The sequence below is a fragment of the Acomys russatus genome, unplaced genomic scaffold (genome assembly GCF_903995435.1).
Source record: "Acomys russatus unplaced genomic scaffold, mAcoRus1.1, whole genome shotgun sequence".
NCBI classification, from domain to species: domain Eukaryota; kingdom Metazoa; phylum Chordata; class Mammalia; order Rodentia; family Muridae; genus Acomys; species Acomys russatus.
The window spans coordinates 27350-52045 of NW_026131542.1; the positions used below are offsets into that span (position 1 = coordinate 27350).

The 24696-nt window shown below is 46.2% G+C and overlaps 1 protein-coding gene across 1 annotated transcript; it reads right to left on the bottom strand.

Annotated features, from left to right (window-relative positions):
- Window positions 1-1717: 1717 nt before the first annotated feature.
- On the bottom strand, window positions 1718-14846 carry LOC127186280 (GTPase IMAP family member 8-like). The gene is made up of 5 exons (XM_051142713.1): window positions 14759-14846; window positions 13439-13536; window positions 11655-12508; window positions 4556-4604; window positions 1718-2579 (listed from the first exon to the last, which is right to left on the bottom strand). The coding sequence occupies exons 2-5, from the start codon at window positions 13479-13481 to the stop codon at window positions 1735-1737; spliced, it is 1791 nt and encodes a 596-aa protein (XP_050998670.1). The 5' UTR covers window positions 13482-13536; window positions 14759-14846; the 3' UTR covers window positions 1718-1734.
- Window positions 14847-24696: the final 9850 nt, after the last annotated feature.

Consider the following 24696-nt stretch of genomic DNA (forward strand, 5'->3'; position numbering starts at 1 on the left):
TGAAGTTTCGTGACTTGGGCATTACATCCTCACTGGCTGTCCAGAAAGCCTCTGGGGTTCACCTGTCTCTCTCCCTTCCTCTCTATGGTGGAGTTACAGATTTATGCCACTGAGCTTGGATTTTATGTGGGCACCTGTTTGACTTTACCCCCTAGACCATCTTCCGAACATGACTTTCACAGGAAAAAAAAGACTAATTTTGTTTTTACTTGTGAGTATACATGTGTGTCTGGATGGGGGTGTGTACACGTGAGTGCAGCGCTGGTAGAGGCCAGAAGAGGACATGTGATCCCCCAGAGCTGGAATTACAGGCTATTGTGAACTACCAGGTGTAGGTGCTGGGATGAAACTCCAGTTCTCCAGATGAACAGTGTGTGATCTTATCCCTTGCACCAGTTGTCCAACCCGTCTTCACTTTTTTTAATACCTGAAGAATCCAGGAGAAGAACACTGTAGCTTCATACATGAAAATTCCATGTAACTCAGAATTCAATGCTCATCAGGTTTTATGAACACATGGCCTCTTGATCACAGTGGCCTTAGCCTGCATGTGCTATTCAGACACTATGATGTCTACTATATAATCTTACAAGGCCAAGATACCCACCCTCTGGCCCTTCCTAGCTCTGACCTTGGACTTTCTGGTTCCGGGGCTGGTTGGCTGCTGACCCTGTTTTCTCTGGGGTGAGAACCACTCTGACCTCTTCACTCAGTTCCCCACTCGTGTCCTGACCTCTTGACCCTATTCTCCTCTACACCTGTAGAGTCTTTTGCTTCATGCACATGGTTCTTGTCTTTCTTGGGGAGGGGCGGGGAGAGATGGCGGAGTTCTGATTTATCACTTCAGTGAGGTCAGGCTGTACTTAGGACTAAAGTAAGATTCTGCTCTGAGCTTTGTGTGTTTCTCCTTTGTGTGTGTCACCTCTGTAGCAAATGAGGCCCTAGATGGGACATACCCACTGCTGCTCAGTCCATGCATCGTCCATTTGCAAGCCCCCAGACCTTTACAATGGCAGCTACTTGACTTATCATTTATCTCACGACTTAAACAAAGAGGACACATTTTTCTTTCATACTTTATTTACCTAATGGTATTTTGTTATAGTAAATATAAGTGGGATAATAAAGTATATTGTTAAAATCTATAATTATTGCAGCAGTTTGAATTTGACTTGCTATCAAATCAATAGACACTCGGCAGATTTTAGATAACCCTTATTTTACCTGGGCCTGGGCAGATATTAAGCCCCTGAACTATCCTTATTCTCCCAGCCTCCATCCCATGCCAATGGCTCTAATGATATCTCTCTGGGCTACTTCCCACCCATAATTCCATAACTACCTGCTTATGCTGCTCGTCTCAGCTGTTCTCCTCCATCCACACTGACTGGCCCTGGGCTTCTTTCCAGTCTTCCCCATGGCGGCTCTGGTCCCTCCCTTCTTCTCTCCCTCCTCTCTCCTATGACCCTTCCATCCCCAAAGCCAGAAAATCTTAGCTCCACTCCTCACTTCTGCCCTGCCCAGGTGTAGACAACTTTATTTAGCTCACCAGGGGTGACTGGGAGAGCATTCCTTATACCACAAGGATACAGGGGATGGTTGAATATTCATAACAATGGCCATGGGAGGGAGGGAACCAGATCTCAGGGCACTGAAATTGGCACCTGAAAACAATGCATAAGCCCCTCCTCAGCTGCTCTGATACAGACCCAGGCAGAAATCACCTGAAAAGGCTCAGTGCTCTTTACTATACAAGTAAATAATGAAAAACACAGTCAGAGCAAACACTGCAATGCAGCAGCACAAGGAGAACTTGAGTGAGCAAAGCAGGTTAGCCAACCAGCTGCCCTCCTGCTCCCTCAGGGCCTGCTTCAGCTTTTCTGCCTCCTGCCTCACCCTGACCAGGTAGCTGCCATATGGATCCTGCTGCTCACTGTAGCCACCTCTCAGGAACACCTGAGCATAAAAGAAGAGGCCATTGCTGTAGAAGGAGCCCTCACACTCCTGTTCCACCCTGCTCACCAGGGCCATGAGCTCTGCCAGCTGCCCCTGCTGCTCCTCCCCAGAGGCCCTGTTATTGAAGGCACAGTACCTCCTCCCACACTCCTGGACCAGACTGCGCAGGCTGTGGTTGTCAGTGTGGGTCACAAACTCATCCAAGGTCTCATCGACCAGGTCCTCTTTGCGGGTGAAGAGGACAATCACGTGCCTCATGACTCCTGCCCCAAAGACCTCCTTCACCCTCCTCACAGCCATGATGTCCTGAGTTGTGAAGCGTCCCAGCTGGGTGACCAGCAGCAGCACATGGGGTCCTGGGGCACACAGCAGGTAGCAGTCTCCAATATCCTTGTCCATGTCTTGGTTCTGGGCACTGGATTCAAAGATGGGGGGCGTGTCCACCACGAGGAAGCTCTTTCCCTTCCATGTGCCAGTCTCTGCCTGGCTGGTCCTGGTCACTGACTGGCCTCTGAGCCTGGACTCAAATGCTGGTCGGCAGAGGATGCTGTTCCCTGTGGCGCTTTTCCCACAGCCAGATTTGCCCACCAGGAGCATCCTCAGGGAGCAGGCTTTCTCTCCACCTGTGGACAAGAAAAGGTTTGTGTTTTTATTGAATTTGAGTGAATGGATCCTTGTGAATATTTCATGAAAGCAATGATTCTTGTTCCCAGGAAAATAGGCATCCTTCAATGTTCCCATTTGTATGCTGTAGTGGAAATTTTGGTGTCTTTAAAAATTCTATTCTGTTATAGAACATGTTTTTGTTGTAATCTCAGGTATGGGCTATGGGGCTGATTATGATTGTCCACAGCAGCAGACTGTTTGCCTCATGTAGACCCTGAGAGTTGCTCTTTGCCAGCTGCAAATAGATTGATTCTAAGGATCCTGGAAAAGAAATAACTACCAGAGCCCGGAGAGAAGGAGATAGGGGCTCCTGGTAAAAAGAATGCTGGTACTCAACCCACCCACCCCTGCCCCCAAATGCTCTTGGTTGATGCTGTTGGAGTTCGATGAGAAGAAGTCCGATATATCCTGAAAGGAAGGTTGAACTTGCCCCGAGGAACCCAACAACCCTAACTAGCAGAACCAGAGATCTATGCGCCATCTCCCCACTAATCTTCTTTGTCCTCTACCTGGTGTTCGCGTGTTGAAAGGAATTTTGGTGGAGAAGGCAGGGCGAGGCATTAAGAAACCAAAATAAAATAAAGTTTAAAAGTAGTGACAGTAGTTTGCCTATAATTTTAGGTGGTTCCTGGCTTTCACAGAGTCCCTGTTGGGAGCCACAAGCAAGGGGTAGATGTGTCACAGGAAGAAGAGGCTGTACTCCATCTGGACCAAGACAAACGGGCCATTTCTGAAGAAGAGTTCCCCATGCTCTCCCATGGAAGATGCTCATGGCCCCTCCTTAGAAAACTGTTGTGCAATAAGTACAAATTTAGAAGGAGGCAGAGATGAGAAGCCATGAATGACAAAACAGAGTCACCTCTTTACCCACAGTTTTCCAGACTGTGTGAACATGCTCAGCATGTGCTCCCCCCATTGTATTTCTGGTGGGAAAGCTGCAGAGACTCACACTCAGAGACAGCTGGATGGTCTAGGAAGCAAAGCTGGCACTTGAATTAAGGTGAGGGTGGGTGACAGTTAATATCAGGTCGAAGTCTGGGAGGTGACACCACAATAGGCAGCTGGAGAAGGATGGAAAGGAAGATGGTTAGCAACACTTAGAAGCAGACAAAGCAGATATGCCAGAAAGATCTTACGCTTGCCCTGGCATGGCCCAGGCCCCAGAACAGAAGGCATGCTGGGAGGACTCCATGGACCAAGAACTCAAATCTCCAGCATCTACTGGATGAGGATCTGGGGCTGCCTTGTGAGTCCAAATGAATTCTAAGAGCATTGTAGGCTACAGTCCTCTCATTTCGGGGAAGCTGGGCTATAGCTCAGTGGTAGAATGCCCATTTCTATCACTGATTCAGTATCATAGAAATAAAGAATCTATCATATTATTCCCTTTACTCTGTGTTGGGTTTTCCCTTTCCTTTAGTCTTCTGGGATGTTTTGTAGGAAATAATCATTTTGGATAATTTTTCTTTTTCTTTTTTTGGAGCTGAGGAGATGAAGGAAAAGAAACTGTCACAATTTAGTTCCAGGCTGCCTAACTCTAAATGTCTAAATGAGTGTTAGAGTCAAGTTCCCAAAGTTGAATGAAAGAGAATGTCACAGTGGAGTGTGTGTGTGTGTGTGTGTGTGTGTGTGTGTGTGTGTGTGTGTGCACATGTATGTGTGTCTGCACATGCATATGTACATATGTGTGTTTGTAAGCATATATGTCTGTCTGTGTGTTCTCTGTACATATGTATGCATGTGCATGTGTGTGCACATATGTGGACATTACAACACAGCTGCTTGGACACAAGTGAGTTGGAGACATGAGGAAAAACATCATTGGCCTTTTGTTCCCTAGATGGTAACTGAGTCTGTGTCTGTTTAGGGGAGGGATGAGGAATAGTTACTCCCTCCCCTGCTCAATCTCTTTAGGACCTTGGTGTTTTCTTACCTTCAACTATAGTTCCATATGTGCTCTTCTGAAGGCCTTCCATTCTCTTCTAGAACAAAAAACAGGAGAGGAATTAAAGCCAGGTCCCTGTGGGCACAGGAAAGGCACCTGACTCAGGTAACGGAGCATAACTGTCCTTGCATGGCTGTTTCCATTGCCAGCGCTGCCACCTGTGCTTTACAGTCAAACCTCTCTGAGAGGCTGGATGGAGCAAGGCCGGTCATCCCAGCACTGTGTGGTGCTGCTATTGCTCTTCCTCACTCAAAAGAAAACAGATTCTACTGCAGAGGAACTGACCATCTCCCCAAGCTGAAAGTTCAAAATGTGGGAAGCCTTTGTCTATGAACAAGAACTACACAACCAACCAACCAACCAACCAACCAACCAACAAACAACAAAACCCCTGAAGCAGTAGAGACAATAACTGTCTTGCTGTGAGTAACAGTGATTAGACTGAGGTACCATAGGTTTCCGGAGACTGTTCCAGGGGCACAGAGGCAATTCAGCACATTGTCCTTGGGAGGATGGAATGGAGCATGGCCACTCCTTCAAGGACTGACCTGAGAGGAGGGAGGACAGGAGATCTGGGGAAGTGGCCTCCCCATACCTGGGAAGAGCAGGGAAGAGACTGAGGTACCAGGGTGGAAGGAGTCAATATTCAGGACATGATAAAACTCCCACTGGGTATTAAGTCAAGCATCTTCGCTGCTTGGCTCTGAGGTCCTGGTCGGCCAATAACCACGGTTTCTGTATTTCAGTACACTCGGCCAGACAGTGGCATGGGCATGGTGTAAACATTCTGTTCAAATGCTGGGATGTGGTGTCGCTGCTTTGGGTGAGATACAAATGGGAGCAATAGGAAGGGCCACCCTGTGACACCAACTGCACCTGCCTGAGCTCCCGCTCATTGGAGTCATCTAGGGCTTAAAAGTTTGTAGTTTCAAAACATGTTTTTACTTGGAAAAATACGCATAGAAAACATAGAAGGAAACAAGTCATTTGCAATGACTGCAAGTGGTTTGCTGTTCTGCTGTGCTAACCTGACTAAAAATTAAACCATCACAGATGTGTTTCAAGGCTTCGTGGCTTTTTTTTTCTTTTTCAATCTTCTGTGCTGTTTGCTCATTCTGGCCTTCATACAGTATTTGCATATGTATTTTCACATACATCTTTGGACAATTTTCAGTCCTGTTTCTGCATGTTAAGCTTTTACATAAAGGTCATTTTTGCAAAAATATTAGCCTTTTTTCTTAAACAGACATCTAAACTGGTCTGAAATCATTGCTTTTCACAACAAAAATGCTGCAAAATAATCTTCCCAGAGACTGCTCAGCGCTCCTGATGAACAGTTCATCCAGAGCACACATTTCTGTTAGCTGGGTGTGCTCAGGGTTCACTCTGGGTGGGTCAGTCAGCTCCTGCTTGTCCCAGGAGCTCAGGAAAACCCCCAAATCCCTCAGGTGTTCCAAGATGACGCAGTCTGTTTCCATCACCTTGTAGACACAGGGCTGGGCCTCCACGGCACAGAAAATGCTCCATGGCACGTGCGCTGCTTATGGTGCTTGGGTTATTTTTGTCCTTCACTGTTTTATTTTGCAAAGAAAAATGCCTTTGCTTTGACCTCCATAGAAAACCAGCAATTATTTTCACATTGTCAGAAAATCTTAAGGCATCTCTTTCTCTCTCCTCTCTCTCTCCTCCTCTCTCCTCTCTCTCTCCTCTCTCTCTCCTCTCTCTCTCCCTCTCTCTCTCTCTCTCTCTCTCTTCTCCTGTCTCTCTCTCATCTCTTCTCCTCTCTCTGTCTCTGTCTCTCTCTCTTCTCTTTCCTCTCTCTCTCTCCCTCTGCCTTTCCTCCTCTTTCTTTCTCTGCCTGTGCACCTCCTTCTGCTCTCTCTCCTTGCCTCCCCTCCCTCCCCTCCCCCTCTTTTCTCCTCCTTCCCTTGTACCCCCAGAAGAGCAGTCCTCTCCTGGCTACTTCTTGCACACTGTTCTTATTACTGTCGCTATATCCAGGTTTTTATGAAGAATTTTCAAGTTGTAGAGCATTATATCTGCTAATTTCCCGAGATGCGAGTGCGAAGGGTACAGTGTGGGTGGAGATGAAGCTGAATTTCCCCACCATGACCATCCTCTGTGCAGACACTCAGAGTTTCCAGTCTTCTTGCATGCCCATAGTCCATGGGTTGCTATTGACAGGCTGCTGGAATTTCTTTCTATTAACATTACATGCCTTGGGTCACATATTTGCCTTACAGATAAAGCTCCCTAAATGGCTCCTTTTATCTGTATCTTCTCTTGGATTTATTACTCATCAGAGAGTTGGGGCGCTCATTCACAACAAATCAACAAGCCTCCCTTCCTGTGACCCCACATATGATGCTGCTGGTCCCCTGCTTAGGACACAAGCTGGTCCTCGGTGCTGGAGGTCTCTCCAAAACCAACACAGAGACTTGTACTCCTATGTCTAAGTTCATGTTTTACAAGACAAAATCCCCCTGCTCCCCCGACGAAAAGAATTACTCACAGATAAGGCTGCATGGGGGAGTCATGGCTCCCTTATGAAGGATTTCAATTAGAACCTAATTTGAGTCTCAGTGTCATTTGCATGTGTGCAACCTGGCTCTCATTACCAAACTCAGCAACATTAGCAGGGAAGTTTCTGTATTAGTTTCTGAGAAATGAGCAGACTGCAGGGGACATATGTCCCCCTGAGGAACGAATCAGTTGGAATCTATGAACAAATACCCAAATGCTCATAGGTGAGACAGGGGCATGAGACAGAGACACTAAAATGTGTCACAGAGCAAACAGGGGAAGACTGACAACAGCTTAGAAAAGAGGGGAGGGGGCATGTGAGAGACCCAAGGAAACATGGTAGCTGTTGGGTCAGCAGAGCACACAACTGTGGGGAGGCTGAATGGAGATAGATTTCTTCTACAAGGGGAAAAACTCTGCTAATTCCCCCCCCCCCCCCGTGTGTGTGAGGAGGCCATGGGAGACTGGCAGGCAGTGTGTGGGCAGCAGCCGCTGACAAGGCAGCAGGAAGGTGCTCCTCAGGGAGGAGGCAGAAGCAGAAACACAAATGCACATTCTCAGCTGAACAGCCAACCCGACTTACCACAGCAGTTCATTTTAGCAAGCAATGAGAACACAGCTGAGAAAGCTGCTTCCTGAGACTTTCTTGTCTTCCTTATTCTGAAGCACTGGGCTGGCAACTATGCCTCTCAGGTCAAAGCACCTGCAGCCCAAGCTTGAACTTGACTTTGAGGCCCAGACCCCTCCTGAGCAGCAGGATATGCTGGCTTGCTCCTGTAATCCCAGCATTACACACAGTGAGGCAGCTGGTAGAGAGAGGAGAACTGGCCAGAAGCTGTCAGGCTAGCTAGCCCAGGGTGTGGCAAAACAAGAAAGAAGCTATTTCCACCAAGCAGAAGTGTAGAAAATGACTTCAGAAACTTGTCCTCAGATCTCCACAAGTGTCCTGTGGCATCAGTATGTGCCTGCACTCCCTCATACAACTAAAAATCAACACAGACATTTTCACTGGTACCTGCTCCAGCCATCTGCCCCTCCTGTGTCCCTCTCTGTCCAGGTACTGGAGTCCCAGGGCAGGGAGTGTAGCCTGGGTGGGCTTTGAGGAGTCTGGGGTAAAATGAAGTTTGCGCCCCCTGCGGGGGAGCTTTGGGAAAGAGCATTTGTTCAGCTTTTGTTTCCTGAGGCCTTCAGAAAGCCCAAGGAACCCCAGGGCCTTAGGGATGATGGCATGGAAATTTCAGGCCTCTGTCCCACCATATGGTGTCTCTGCCCTCACTCACTGCTCTTCACTGTGCAGGGAACCCAAAGTACCAGAGCTCACCTGAGAGCAACAGAGGAGCTGAGCAGCTCCTGTGGTCCTCCAAGGCCTCAAGGGGCTGTCAGCGCAGTGGTGGGGTCCTCCTTACCCAAGCCAGAGGGGCTTGGCCTCCAGTCACCAGCAGGGTCCCTGCTGGGCAGAACACAGAACTCACAGAACAGCTGCTTGCAGGGCCCTGAATCTAGAGTTTTGAGGCAGGAAAAGAAGCAACCCCACTGTGATACAGCACACACTACTGCCCTGCAGACTGTGTCCCCTCGGGTGGGTGGAAACATCCGCCTCAGGCAGCAAAACTGCTTCAGTGAGTGGCTGCTTCCTGTGTAAAGCTGCCCTGTCTTACTCATTCTCTTTCTCCTTCAGGAAGGTTTGAGTGCACAGCTCTGGGAGCCAGAAGCCTGGAAATGGGGTACAGCCCTTCCCAGGGTTCATGAAAGCCCTCTGTGAATGCAAAGTCTGGCCTTAGATTCCCCGATCAGCACCCAAGATGAGCATCTGTACTTCCCCAAGCCCCCTAAACAGGGAGGGGAAAACACTGCTGGTCCTGGACAGCCTGGACTGCCCTCTCTCAAAGGACAGCTGAGCTCAGACACAAGATCTGGTGCTGGCTGACCCTTCTTCACTCTGTGACAGAGCTTTAGGTGGTCACTGTGGAGTTTCTCAGCTATGGGATGCCCAGGTGGGCTGGGAGCAGGCTGAAGTATTTCTTTACCTTATTGAACCTGTTAAATATGGAGCTATGAGCATAAAACCCAGGGCTGGCTTATTACAGGGCAACTCTCAGAGAACTCCCCCAGGATGCTTTCTGATGGTCTTAGCTTATGAACATTAGGGTTTCAAGGGGTCTAGGGAGGTGACACACTAAGAGAGTGAACAGGAAGTGGGAGGTAGTGTCACTGTTCTTTATAGTAAACTCAGTAGTGACCAGCTGTGTCTGTGGTTGACTTTATCCAGGGGCAGACAAGCTTCCCAGGTCCTCAGAGCAAGAGGAAGGTCTGTAACAGGAGGAGAGAGCTGTGCATCAGCCTCTAACCTAAGTTAGACCCCTTGTTCCTTCAGGGGAGCCAGGGCCTGATGTTTGCATTTCAAAGAGATGCCTGCAGGAGCCCTGCTCAGCAGGAGAAGAGGCTTTAAAGAGATAAACATCTCAAAGCAAAGGGGAAGAAGAACAAATGTTTGGTTTTGATTTTGATTTTTAAGAAAGCAAAGGAAGAGAGAAGGAATTCTGGGGTGATTCTGCTTCATTGCAGAGGTTTTTTGTTTCGTCGTTTTTATTTTCATTCAACCTTTAGCTAATCAATTTTCGAGTCCTTTCAACTTAGTAGACAGATAGTTGGTGTGAGTTGTTTGCCAGGGCAGATCCACAGTGGCTAGGAAATCCACAGGCCAGGATCCTGTCAGACTAACTCTTCAGACAAAGACAGAATCTCCCAGAAACCTGCCAGAGTTCACATCAGCATCCTCCCCACACCCCCACCCCACAGAACCCCCTCCAGTCCCTAGAATTGAACCAAGGGCCCTGGGAGAAGAACACTGCATCCTCCTGCCTCTGCCTTCTCAGTGGCAGACATGTGCCACGGAGCCTATCTTGGAACAATTCTTTTGTTTGTTTGTTTGTTTTTTCCAGACAGGGTTTCTCTGTGTAGCCTTGGCCATCCTGGACTCACTTTGTAGACCAGGCTGGCCTCGAACTCAGAGCGATCCACCTGCCTCTGCCTCCCGAATGCTGGGATTAAAGGCGTGTGCCACCACGCCCAGCTTTGGAACAATTCTTAAGAAAGAAGGAAAGACGAAGAAAGAAAAAATGAGAAGGAAGTAAGATCTTCACCCTCCTTTGTCTCTGTTCTCTCTCTCTGCTACTTTGTTTCCTCTTTTCAACCACTGCTGCTGTCTATCTGTTTCCCCTTCTGAGTGAGACTTAAGCATCCTCCCTTGGCTCTTCCTTGTTACTCACCTTCTTTGGGTCTGTGAATTGAGTAAATGTATCCTGTAACGCTATGACTAAAATCCACTTAATAACTTACGTACATACCATGTGTGTCTTTCTGGCTTTGGATAACTCACACAGGATGATCTTTTCTACTTCTATCCATTTGCTTGCCAATTTCATGATTTCCTTCTTGATTTTAATAGCTGATAGCATTCCAATTTGTAAATGTACCACAGTTTCTTTAATGGAGGGTTGATGGGGGAAGATGGAGGGAGGGGTGGGGCTGGGAGGAGAGGCAGGAGTGGGCTAAGATCCTGATGTAACTTGAATAAATAATTAACTTATAAAGTTAGGGGGGGATCTTTGATATCTTCTAAACTAAATGTCCATTTTTAACAGAGTAACAAATTAAGCCTGAAGAAGTCATGGGACATGGTCTCCTGAAGGTAGGTGGTAAGTCTTCTATTATTATTACTGATAAATAATGACACAAATTTCCTGACCATGAGCTTTGGTCTGAACACAGGAAGGAAATCCCTGGCTGGCCCAGCTCCTTAGAGATCTCTGGAAGAAAGGGCAGAAGGACTGTAAGAACCAAAGTGATGGATGACTTCAATGAAACTGTTTTCCAGACACAACAGGGCAGGTGCACACATGAGCTCACAGTGGATGCACAACACCTGAGCAAGAACAAACTCAACAAAATTCCCTGCGAAGGAGAGTGGCCACAGAGTCCCACTCCAGCTTGAAGCTATTCACAAATGGTAGCTCCTAGGGGAAGGAAACTGAATTTTCTTCAATGGCGTGACACCGGGTACATCAACCCCACCCCAGGGCAGACCTCATGCGCAGGAGTATGTGGCCAACTAACCCAACGTCATGTCTTTGTTAAGACAAATAAAGAACAAGAGGTTCTGAGAGTATAGAGGTGGGGAAGGCTTGGGAGGAAAAGTGAGAAAATATAATCAAAATATATTATATGAAATTCTCAAAGAATAAACCAAAACATTGCTTTAAAAGACAATAAAGTGGTTGTTCTCTCTGTGCTGCGATTTCTGTGTCCCCTTTTACAAGCTCCCAGGTGTGTTTCCACTAATTTTAAAGGGAAGAAATGGCATACAGGGACGATGGAAATGTCTAAAGAAAGCTTTAGGTCAGAACAATATATTTTTAAAAACGCTGAATGCATATAGCAAAGCTGAGACTGAGCACCTCAGAGCCTTTGCCCCACACTGCACTAAAGCGCTGAGCAGAGTTCTAAGTATTCCGTTTTTAACAGATTTCCTTACTACTTGTAACATCTTCTTAGACCATCTTTATTTGTTATTCTGATCTCCAATGGCAGGGATCTTTCTGTAGAACCACAGGGAGATCAGGAGGGCCACACCCAGGAAGATAGTCAAGCCCTTTCTCCAGAACTTTCTGTAGTATTTCTGCCATTTCCACAGCCTAGCTAGCATCCTCCTGCGTACAGCCACCTTCTCTGCCACTTTGGAGAGTTGGTCCTGGGGGTCACTGCCCTGCATGGCCTGCGCCAGTTCATACAGGTCATTGGAGTAGTGCATGCCTCTGCGCTCCCTCACCAGGCTGGCCACCATGACCAGCAGCTGCTCAGCCTGTGCCTCCTGCTCCTGGCCTGTGGCACGGTTGTTGAGGGCTATCACGCGGCCCCCGCACTTAGCCACCAGCTCCCTCAACTCGCTGTTGTCCGTGCAGTGCACATAATCCTGCAAAGAGTCTCCGTCCAGGTCCTCCTTGCGCGTGAACACCACGATGGTCCACGCCATCACCTGTTCCCCAAACAACTGCTTCACTGCAGCCAGTGCCTGGCTGTCCTGTAAGGTGAAGCGACCCAGCTGGGTGACCAGGAGCAGAGCATGTGGCCCAGGCGCCGACATCACGAAGCAGCGGGCTGTCTCCACGCAGGCGGGGTCGCTTCGCAGGGCCTCAGAGCTGAAGATGTCTGGGGTGTCCACCACCTCCACGTGCCAGCGGTCCCACCTCCTGCTGGCTAAGGCACAGGCTCTGGTGATAGGCACAGCCCCCAGCCTGGACAGAAAGCACTTCTGGCCTAGGATGCTGTTGCCAGTGGCACTCTTGCCAGTCCCGGTCCTGCCCACCAGGATGAGCCTCAGCTGGGGTTTCTGTGTGGCCCGCATGTCCTCCTCTGAGCCTGCGGACCAGATGTGGCAACAGTGAGGTAGAGACATGGACTTTCCCCTGGAACTCTGTTTGCATTCTAGCCTTCAGCATAACAGGAAGGACCCACATTGCCTATTCCCCTTGGAAGCCTGATGCTCCCATCTGCTTTGGGCTCCCTGAGCTCAGGCTCCTCCCCATCTCTCCTTTCTGCCTTTGGATTCCCTGTGCACCTGCAGATGCTCCTGCTGCTGTGTTGCCCATGCTCCTTATAATTCCTGGAGTTCCCAGGGTCTGTGTCCTCTACACCTGGCCAACCTGGTGCTGATTTGACCCTCATGTTCCCCTGAGATGCCTGCCATCTAGCAGAGAGGAGCCCTTCAATCCCAGACGGGCTGAATCTCAGCCCACCACGTGCTCCTTGTGTCCCCACAGAAAGCTCTCTATCTAGGCCACATCTCAAAAACGGAGCTAATGTGGGCTTTCTCCGTGTTGATAGAGTTGGAAGAGAGTTTGTTCCTTCCCTCTTTCACCTCTCTTGTCTTATGCCAGCTCCCTAGAGAGAATACCTCCTTTTCAGATAATACTTGGCAGCTTGTGCCTTTACCCACTGAGTCAGCTCCCTGGCCCCAAATACTGAATACCCAGCTAATGCTCTATCCTCCTAACACTGGGAATCTGTTGAGGGAAGCTCACTCTAGTCCCGGTCTCCCATCCTGTGTCATTATTGTGAAGACCAGAGTATGTTTAGGAGCCTTCATTCATGGTGTGGGAACCAGTGAGTGACAGGCTGGTCACAGCTCTGAGCTTCTCCCAGCAGGGCAGGGTCAGAGACACAGCCAAAATGCAGGACCCAGGTCCTGCAGTTTTCATCCAGGGCCTTCCTGACCTGAGGAGGCTCCGCCCCCTTTCTTACCCTGAGCTCACAGAGCAGCCAGGATACATTCCTGAGAAGGACTCTTACCATGGGTGCTTTCCTCATCTCTTGCCATCCTCCTTCCCACCATGCTTCTCGGAAGTCTCTCAAGTTTGGTTTCCTCATTCACGTGTTCATTCCTGCAACTGGGCAAAACTCAGCCACAATGTCAAGCAAAGTCTGAAGAGCAAGCACCGGGTTACAAAGCCAGGCTTCTGTCTGCAAGGAGCTGAGCATGTGGGAGTGTGCTTCAGTTACAGGCAAGTGTCCACCACAGTGGACCACTGCTGCTCACTGTGTGGTCCCATGTCACTGTTTTGTGCAGAAATCATCAGTAAACGCCTGTAAAATGACACAGATGAGAAATGAAGAAGCAACCCCAAGACTGAGAGCTACGAACAAGGCTTCTGTGGGAGCTGAGGAGCTTGTCCTGGAGGGAAATGTGAAAGCCTGTGTAGGGACTCCATGTTGAGTTCAGGGGGGAGGCCTTCTTTTCAATAACTATTGAAAAGAGAAAAGCAAACATTGAGTGAAATTTTGGGTGATAAATGGTTTTTATTATCTGGGAGCAGAAACTCTCTGCAGTTCTATATGCCTATGAGAGCCTAAGAATCCTCTAGTTCCTTGCCTCCAGTCTTGATTTGGGAAATAGTTAGGTGTCCCCCTCAACAGCACATTTCTTAGACCCATCCTCAGTGGTTCTGAGACAGCAAATGGGATATTTCTCATGAGGTTAATCCACACCCAGAATTTGAAAATTGCTGGTTTTTGAGCCCTTCATTGTAGACATAAAGGACCCTGTAGTTGGAGTGGGACAGACTTGAATCAGGAAGCCAAAGTTTAAATGACAGGTGAGCACAGGGCTTGATGACCAAATTCCACTCCTCTGAGGTCAGCTAGAGCCCCCTCCTACAGGCAGTCAGAAGAGACTTCTGAGGGTGCAGACCTGGCAAGTTGCTTGTGGCCTTGAAAGTGCTGTTGACAGGGACACAGAAGTATCTTTTGCCTTTGGCGAATGCGCATCCTGAGACAAGGTGCCTTGTAAACCGTGCTTTGCTCCTGAGAGGAGATCTAGGATGGCTTTCTCTTACCACGTGAAAGAAGTGTGGGACGCAATAAGTGTTGTTCATCAAGAATGTGCGCACGCCCAGGACCTTTTCCCAACTTGTCAGGTTGAAACCCATACGTTGCCCGCCTCCCCCCCCCCCCCCCCCCGCCCGCACTTCTGGAAGCCTGCTCTTGCCTGTGCCACATGCATGATACAGACCGGCATAGTGCTTTGTCAAATTTGGGTGTGTAAGCAGCAGAGACTTGGGTCTCACTGCCGAGCCCCCCCCTCTCCACCCCAGCTCACAGGCTCAGGCTCACCTTTCCTGGGGACAGATTCTGAAGTGGCCCAGAGAAGCCCAGGCCTCCTGCCTTGCTTCACTTATGAGTGCAGAAGTCTCTTTGTACCCAGGGCTGAGCATAAAGGAAGTGGCTGGGCTGCCTGGGTCTTAGAGATCAGGAAACTGAGAGAAAGGCCAGATGATGGCTTAAAGAGACAGAAGCATTTTCCATTCAGTTGTGGTCTTAGCATTTCCCCTATGGAACTGGTCACTAGACCTCAGTGACTAAGGGATTCTGTGTGTCCAGCAGGGTTAGTAGCATGGAGCATGTTGTCATAGCCAAGGAAGGGTAGAGAGATCTAGGACCCTGAGGTCTGGCTCTATTCTAGAATTCGTTACTGCTATTCCTCTGTTCTTTTTTATATTTAAGGATTTCTCTTACTATAAAATAATCTCCAGGCTGAGACAGGAGGATGGCAAATTTAAGGCTATCCTAGGGTACTTAAGAAGATCCTGTCTCAAAAACAAAACAAAACACCAGAGGCTTGGGGGGTTGAACTCATTGGTCAAGCATTTGCTGAGAATACACAAGGTCCTGGGTCCTATGTCCACTACCAGAGTAAACAAAGAAGGGAAATGAAAATTTAAAAATAAGAATCCCCAACATCACTAAGGCTGATGTTGGTTATCAGTGATTAATTTTTAAATTAGTGCACACATACTTTGTTCATTCCTTCTTCAGTAAATAAAGGCTTTTATTGGAGGTGTTGAGTTATTTAAAAATGTCTTTTAATGGCTGGAGTAATTGCCTTATCTTTTTCTTTTAATCTACTAATATTTTAAACTATGTGTCTGTGTATGTTTATTTATGCATTATGTATGTACGTGTGTGTGTGTGAATGTTGGGTTCCAAGGCATGTGGACTATTGAGGTGGAGCTAGAATGGTGATGAAAGAAGCTACTGGGGAGTCACCTTGAGGTTTACAGCTGAGAGCAGAAGGACAGCGCACAGGATTGGGTAGAGACATAAGTTAGACTGAGACAGTCGCAACAAATGTTGACTCTGCAGGGAACTCTACAGTTTGCATAGACCTTGAGATTGAAGGTGAGGAGACTGGATTTCAAAAGTCTTCCAGCTAGTGATTGTATGTCAACTCCCCTGGAGAAAATATTTACCCTACAGGCATCTCTCTTCAGCAGATGCTAATATCTGGGCAAGAGTGCTAGGCAGACAGTGAGGACTGACAGTTGGCTGCACTCCTCATCAGCTGGAGGCAGAGACTGTCCCTGTGCTGCTGCTAGAATTTCTCTTGATCAGTGTTTGAGCCATTTGAAGAGACGTCTCAGCATAGCTTTAAAGATGTCCCCCCAAAACACAGGCATGTTCAACTAGAGAGACATAGGCAGGAGGATCATAGCTTCAAACATGTTCCCAAAGCACAGGCATGTCCATCTATAGGGAGAGGGAGGCACGAGGATCATAAGTTTAAGGCCTGGACAACTTAATAAGACCCTGTTTTGTTTCAAATCAATAACTAAAAGGAGCCTGGGGATACAGCACAGTGATACAATGCTTACCTAACATGTGGAGGTCCCAGGCTCACTCTGCACTAGGAAGGGTGGGAACATCCTCATGAAAGCTTCTTGTTGGCCTACCTCCTCTTGCTCTTGTAACACCACACTTAGAAGGATCATTTTCCCAGTGTCCTACTCAACATCTAGCCATGTGACCATAGAAGTCCACAAATGCAGGACAAAAGTGAGGAAGGAGGAACAGAGTGAGCAGAGCCTACTGTGAGCTACGAAATTCACAGTAACTCATTTTATTCTTGAAGTTTAAGGCAGTTATGGGAAAGGATTCAGACCACAGACTTATTAAGAAACCATTGACAGCTGTCTTGTGGTTTCTTGCACAGCCCGTGTCTGTGAAGATTCTGTGATGATGGCGATTTTCCCAGGGCTCACAAGGCTATGAACTTATGCAGTGTGGTTGGAGTGGTTGGAGACTCATCTGTGCTTTTCAGTCTATATAACTAAATACTGCATTCATGTGGCCTGTAGCTGCCATTTGAGTAGCAGTTACGGTTTTTATTTTCTTCTCCATTTTATTTTTCAGTACTGGGGATCGAACCCTGTGCCTGGCACATAGATGCCAGGCAAGAGTTGTAGCAATAAGCTGTATCTCTGGCCCTACTTTTACCTCTCATTTTTAAGATGATGTCTCATGAAGTTGCCTAAGCTAGCCTTAAATTTTGCTCTGTAGATGAGGCATGCCTTGAACTTGCCATCTTCTTGCCTCAGCCTCCCCAGGTTACTGGTACTACAGGCATGTGTCACCGTGCCTGGCTAAGGCATGCTTTTTAGTAAGGTGATACAGAATACTGTGTGTAGTGAGGGTAGGGGTGTGGGTAAATATGTGATAACAATGGCAAAGCATAAATAACAAATTCATTTAATAGTTTTAATTTAAGATTTTATTTTATTTTTATTTTTGAGATATACGTTTATATTGTTACTTGTAAGTAGAAAAATTACATACAAAAAGAAGAAGCAGGAAAGAATCAGGGATCATGTGAATGTCACATTCAAGGTGTTTTGGCTAATTGCATTTGGCATCCTTGTAGAAAACATCTTTCCTATCTTGGTGAGTCTAAAATTCTGACTGAGAATCAATATCTATCATCTCTCCTCACTGCCAACTCAAAACCTCTATCTAGACCTAAAAACATCTTACCCCCTAAACAGCTTAGGTTAATTGTAAGACTAAACTATCAGGTCTTCAACCCCATCAGAGACTTGAGAAGGAATGAAAGTTAATTACTTGAGTGAACCAGAAGTGGAGGTTAGCAGCTTCCAAACTGAGAAGGAAAAATAAAAGGACAGAGACAATTTACTGCCTGAACAGTCACTCAACACTCTCTGTCATGTTGGAGCATCATCTTCAGCCTTCTGGTCCAATATATCTGACAGAGATATTTGTGAGTCAGGAACTATTGAAGACCTGCTTACCCTGTCTTGGCAGAGTTTGGCTGTCGACTCTGCCTGTACTCAAGCTTGCCCATTTTTAGGCAGAATTCTGTCTGTAGTAGAATGACTGCATTTTGCCCAGTGGCTTGTTTGCCATATTTGAAGCCATCTCTATACGGAGGATATTTGATGCTATTCATCCTCTTGAGGTAGGCTGGGTGTTGCCAAGAGTCAGCCTGTCTTGTTTTCAAAGAATCTTTAAGAAATAAAAAACTTCTTAAATGCCATATTCTATAGGTCTCTGAGGCTTTGAAGACTTTATCTGACTACTTTACCTTAACTACCTATAAGATCATATGTCTCTGTTAAACCTAGGATGTATATTCTTTTGATTAAAAATAGGCTGGTAGTTAACATGTCCATAACTTGATCAACTAACAAATGGCTTGTATTACTTAATTATCATAATCAGCCAGCAATAACACTTTCCAGGTATTGGAAGTAGCTTTGTATTATAATTGAAGTGTATGGGTTCAGTGCCTAATATTAGAGCAGAAATATATATAATGTGTGAGGAGGATAGTCTTTAAAAATCAGCAGGTCTGATGAAGAGGCATTTTACTGACGAGTTTTAGAGTGGCCTCCTGTATGCTTAAGAAGCCTGATGTCCTTTGGAGTAGTTTTAGACTCTTCACACTTTGGAATAATTATGGGCTAAGAGGATATTTAACTTGGATATACCCCCCCCCCCAAAACCCAAACTCTCATAACTAGACCCGTTGCTGTAAATTGCTTATAACCAATTTTTCTCCACATCCATTCTTCCAGGTGAAAGTTCACAGAAGTCTGGTGGCTGCACACTCCACGAAAGGGTTTCTCCTGCCTGTGAGCAGGGGAGGTGGATGTGGAAGCTTCACAGCTATCTGTCTGCTTCTTTCTGAAGAGAGGCCACCTTGTGCTCATGTTGACTAATTTGTTTTGAATCCTGAGAATAACCCTGTCCACACAGGGAGTAAAATGGTTTTTCTATGAATGGACGGGGGTGCCTTGCTGCTGGCTGTCAAAGGTGCACACAGGTGACAGGTGCAGAGTCAAGCTCTCCTAGAGGCAATTGTGAGAATAGAGTGACATTAGTGAGAGGTGGGTGCTGCCAGCCCACAGCATGAAGCTGTGTCTCTTAGGCATTGCCTATCTGTGATGTCACATCTAAGTCACTGTTTTGTTTTTTCCTGGAGGGCCAAGTGTCAGGATGTAAAGAGTGGCCCCTTCATTGGTTCAGTTCATGAACAAAGCTTAGACACGAATAGTGCCTGCTCCAATGTGTCATCTCCACACGCCACAGACAACTATCTCTATTTTCTTACCCCAAGTATCTTTTAAATGCATGCTAGGGAGTAGATAACTATATCTTAAGTGGTCCTTTTTATTTGTGGAGGGATAGAGAGATGGCTCATTGGTTGAGAGCACTTGTCATTTTTGCAGAGGAGCTGGGTTCAATTCCCAGTACCCACAGGATGGGTCATGAACACCCATAACTCCAGGCCCAGGGAATCCAATGCTCTCTTCTGGCCTCTACCCTTTTCTGACCACCACCCTCTTTTGACCTCCAAGAGTACCCGACATGCACATAGTGTATATTTTACATGCATGCAAAATGCTCCAGCAAAAATTCTTTATGTGAAGCCGGGCGTGGTGGCGCACGCCTTTAATCCCAGCACTCGGGAGGCAGAGGCAGGCGGATCGCTGTGAGTTCGAGGCCAGCCTGGTCTACAAAGCGAGTCCATAATGGCCAAGGCTACACAGAGAAACCCTGTCTCGAAAAACCAAAAAAAAAAAAAAAAAATTCTTTATGTGGTAATTAATGTGATGCCATCGTCATATGAACCCACTCTTTGGCCGAATCTTTTCTAATGTTTACATAGGCATAATGGAAAAGAGGAAGGCAGTCATGCCGTTATCCACCACAGCCTTCTGAGTTTAGTGTCCGTCCGATGGAGGTAAGTGGTTAACGGTTAAATGGATGCTTAACTCCCTTCTACTTTATAGAAACCTGTGATATATTGTAAGAGCTGCTTGAGAGTGCTTTAGAGGGGTTTGGATGGAATCATTGGGTCTTGGCAAAGGCTAGGAAAGCAATGATGACTTCCTTCCTCAAGAAGATGTGGGTCTTCCCAGTCTGGAGCTTGCTAGGCAGCTTTATATGAGATGTGTTCTATTCAGAACAATGGGGGCCTCTGGTGTGGACTACAGTGTGGAGGGAATGGGGAAGGCTCAGTGGGAGCTATGAGTGGGTCAGGGCGCCATAAAGGCCTCTGTCTGCAGAGTGTGCAGACAATTCCTCAAAGGCACACACAAAGCCAGGCGTCTTCAATTGTCATCTGAGCACATTTAAGCTGTTTCTTCCGTGAGTGGACGTGACGCAGCTGCTATGAAGATGCAATGGGCTATCACAAGAAGGTCTTTGTGCATCTGTGAACTCAGGGTCTCACAGAGAACCCTCCTTCCTCTCTGCTACTAGCCCAATAGTGAGCACAGACCAGCACTACCTTTACACTCCTGACTTTACAATGCTCTGCTGGACCTGGGGAAGCAAACTCACCAGGGGAGGAATGCTGCTGCCTCAGGAAAGTGGGAAAAGCCCCATTCCTGCCTTCACAAGTGCACCTCTGGGAACCTAGGAAGAGCTGGCAGTGAGAGGCTCAGATGTGTCTCCTGATTTAACCCTGTGCTAACCATGGTTCTTTGAGCTGCTCCTGCTGAAGCCCAGCAGAGCTCAGTCCTGCCTGCTGGGCTTTGCCTGAACTCCTAAGGTAAACTATGACTGTGATAAAATTATCTCATGTCCTCAGTGTTTAGAGTGACTTTTAATGGAGGAACAGGTGACCCAGTTGTCTAAATTGACTACTTCAAGGAGAAAGAGTTAAGAATTGATATGCGCACTTAGAGTTTCATAAGTATTACTGCACAGCTTACAATAAAAACATTAACAAAATGCATTTCACTACCATCTTACTAATGTTAGGTTTTCTCAAATCTTTGCTCATCATTTTATCTTTATCAATATAATAGGTAATGTATTTTCACTGAGATTTTCATACAAATTACTCAGTGTGGATGTAATTACATTATTTTATTTTTTTTAAATTACATTATTTTAATATGTTAAACCTGTCTATTTACTGATATCCATCTTACACATTATTGCCAGTTTCTCTGTTCTACTGTTAGTTATTTAAATGTTTTTGGCTCAATGATGAACAGCTTGTTGTCTTCCTGAAACAACTAAGAACACTTAAAACTTAATAAACAAACTTCTGTGCTCTTCCACTGTTAGCCGAGTACAGCTAATATCTAGAAGCACATCAATAAGGGTGGTGGGCTCCAGATCTTCTTTCTGGTGTCCATGGCATGACAGGTATTTCTCACTAAACAAGATGGAGACTGTGATTGAGATGAAAGCCTTGCTACTCCTAAGAGGGAAACCTATTGTCAGAGGCTTGGCCTCATTGATTACACTTTGGTAGCTAAGGGCATCCTTTGCAGGAGGCTCAAGAGCTCTTTTCTGCTGAGCCATCTCTCTTGTGTAATACTCCCAAGCAAGTGGCAGCAAGAAGCTCTCAGATTGCCAAAGGAAGCAAAGGGCGCTGCAGATCTCCAGATGAAAGTCAGACTCTGAGGCCATGGAGCAGGGTTCAGGCAGAGGGGATCTGACAATTTTCTTAGGGAAAATGAGAAAGGACCTCAGGAGTTGTCACATCTGTTCCCCCCACTGTGCCTCAGGGAAGTTGGGTTCTTGTTATCTTACCAGAGCCCTCCTCCACTTCCTCTGCCTCTTCACTCAGCTCTTTAGGGGTTGTAAACAGGCAACTGTGGTCAAAGTGAGCCCAGGAGGAGCCTTAGGTGAGACCTCTGAGAACATGGACTGGTTTCTCAACTGCTGGTTTCCTCGGTTCAAAAGCTCCTTGACACCCACAGTTTCCTCTCCACACACGCTTGGAAAGCCCCCTGTGCTTTGTCTTTCTATCCTTCCTGTGTTCAACTATATCGTGAGATGAACTCTCTGGTTAAGTGATTGACCTCAAGTGAAATAACGGGTTCCGGTTCAATATGTGAAGAAAACCATAAATTGGTTACTCCAGAGTCCTCAGGGACAGCAGAGAACTGTCTTTCTCTGTGTGAGCAGAAAGGTCGAAAGTCCACCTCACCTCTGACAAAATATGCACCAGCCACCCGGAGCTTATGAGGAAACACTTTCCATGAGAGCACTGACCACATGAGACAAAACTAAAGCTCAGATAGAGACTAGGGTAAAGCTTAACGCTGAATAAAATAAAAACAAACTGGTTGAAGCCATAAAGACTCCCTTCCCTAAAGCCTGGGTATTTGCTGGCAGTTTGCCTGGTACAGTCCATGGCCTGTGACTCCTGGATACACAGCACCATGCGAAACACATGAGCTCTGCATGCTGAACACTACTGGCCTGGGCTTGAGAACCACTTATTTATGATTCAGGGCTCAAATAGCACACTCTAAAATAAGAGCGACTTTATTCACAATAGCCACAGTAAATTTAAGTTATGAAATGAGAGGCCTCTCCAAAGAAAATTATAAACACTAATGAAATCAATTGAAAAAAAAAAACATGTGAAGCCAGGTAAAGTAGTGCACGTCTGTAATCCCAGAACTCAGACAGGCAGAGGCAGGCAGATCTCTGTGAGTTCGAGGGTGGCTTGGTGCACAAATCGAGTTCAGGGTAGCCAGGACTACACAGAGAAACCTTGTCTTGAAAAAAACAAAAAAACAAAAAAGGAAAACGACACATATATAGAGACATACACACAACACGCATACGTGTGTGTGTGTGTGTGTGTGTGTATGTGTGTGTGTGTGCATATGCATAAAACTGGTCATGTTCACAAATTAGAGAAAATCTAGTTTAAATGTATTGCCAAAATCACTTTATAGACACAGTCCTCATCAAAATTCCAATGCTGTTCTTCAGATAAATAGAGAACGCAATACAAAACCTCACATGGAAGAACAAAAGACAAATCCATCCTGTGCTAAACGTTATGTTGTAGGTGCCATGTACCTGGTTTCAATAAACACAAGATATCCATAGGAATCAAAAGGCATAATTCTGACATAGGAACAGTCATATAGACTGGAAGAACATGACAGAGGTAAATTCACGTATTTGCAGCCACCTGATTCTTGACAGAGAAGCCGAAAACATACACTGGAGAAGGGACAACCCTGGAGAAAAGACAGCCTTTTCAGCAAACTACACACCCTGAAATGGACATTTGCATACAGAAGATGAGAACTTTCCCCCATGAGTTATCCAGCATAAAAACCAAGTCAACATGGGCCAAAGGCCTAGATAGAAGACCTGGAACACTGAAATTACTAGAACAAAATAGAGAGAAGACACTTGAAGAGATTCATGGGAAGGGTGAGTGTTTTGATTTCTACCTCAAAGCGAAATTACATCAGAGAAAAAAACCGAGTGAAGAGATGCCTCACAGTGAGGGAGAGCACAGCTGCAACTGTCCCCTGATGGGGCTGCAATATCTGTACTACGTCAGGAACTAGCAACTCAAGAAAGAATGGACGAAGAAACTGTGGTACACTTACACTATGGAATACTACTCAGCTATTAAAAACAAGGAATTCCTGAAATCTGTGGACAAATGGATTGAACTAGAAAGGATCATACTGAGTGAGTTAACCCAGAAGCAGAAAGACTCATGTGGTATATACTCATGAATATCTGGACACTAGCTCAAGGGGCATGTCCCATGAAAGTCTTCACTTTCCAGGAAAGTGGGACAGAGGGGAGGACATCCTATTGGGACTTTAGGTGAGAGAAGCATGGGAGAATGGGGAAATAGAAGGATCCTGAGGGTCCTAGAAACCTACAAGAAGAACATTATGAAGGGCGTATCTGGGCCCGGGTTTCCTGCTTAGACTATGACACCAGGCAAGGAGAATACCTGCAGTAACCTTCAAACTCCTACCCAGATCTAGCCAATCGACAGGACAATCTCCACAGTTGAGCGGAGAGTGGGTTCTGACTTTCACATGAACTATGGTGCCCCATATTTGACTACGTCGCCTGGATAGGGAGGCCTGGTGGCACTCAGAGGAAGGCTAGCAGGCTACCAAGAAGCAACTTGATACCCTATGAGCATATACAAGGGGAGGAGGTCCCCCTCAGTCACAGACATAGGAGAGTAGGAGGAAAGAAGGAGGGAGAAATGGGAGGATACAAGAGATGGGCTAACAACTGAGATGTAATATGAATAAATCAATAAAATATATTTTAAAAAAGAAACAATAAAATAAATGAAGAACAAAAGCTGGGTAAATAGATGCTTCTCAGAAGACCTACAAATAAATAACAAAAATTCTCAGTATAATTAACTTTGAGGAAAATGCATCCCAAAACCTATCACCTAAATTAGAATGGCTATTAGAAAACAACAAAGAATAAAAATGTTGGTGAGACATGATAGTGGACACCATACACTGATGGGGCCCCACAGAGAATAGTGAGATTTTATTCATAAAAATAAATCTACCATACAACAGAAAGATCCCACATGGGCCTCCACACCCAGAGGAAATGACGTCAAAGGAAACGCTTGCCACTGCTTATTGAACAGTAGTCACAGTAGATGTGATACTGACTCAATGTAGGTACTCAACAGATGGACTCAATGTAGGTACTCAACAGATGGACTCAATGTAGGTACTCAACAGATGGACTCAATGTAGATACTCAACAGATGGACTCAATGTAGGTACTCAACAGATGGACTCAATGTAGGTACTCAACAGATGGATAGAAAGAAAAAGATGTGTTATATGAACACACTTGAATTTCTTTCAGCTATAAAGGAAATCATGTCATTTGCAGCAAAGTGGATGGAACAGGGAAAGATAAATACTACACAAGGGAATTTCAAAAAACCAGTCTGAACATAACTAAACTGGTGATTACTAGGG

Bases quoted from the DNA above. Each gene is read 5' to 3' on its own strand.
- LOC127186280 (XM_051142713.1), bottom strand. From the start codon at position 13,481: ATGGTGGGAAGGAGGATGGCAAGAGATGAGGAAAGCACCCATG. The intron at 12,509-13,438 runs GTAAGAGTCCTT...TCTGGTCCGCAG, and splicing joins AGATGAGGAAAGCACCCATG to GCTCAGAGGAGGACATGCGG. The intron at 2,580-4,555 runs GTAAGAAAACAC...TCTTGTCCACAG, and splicing joins ATATGGAACTATAGTTGAAG to GTGGAGAGAAAGCCTGCTCC.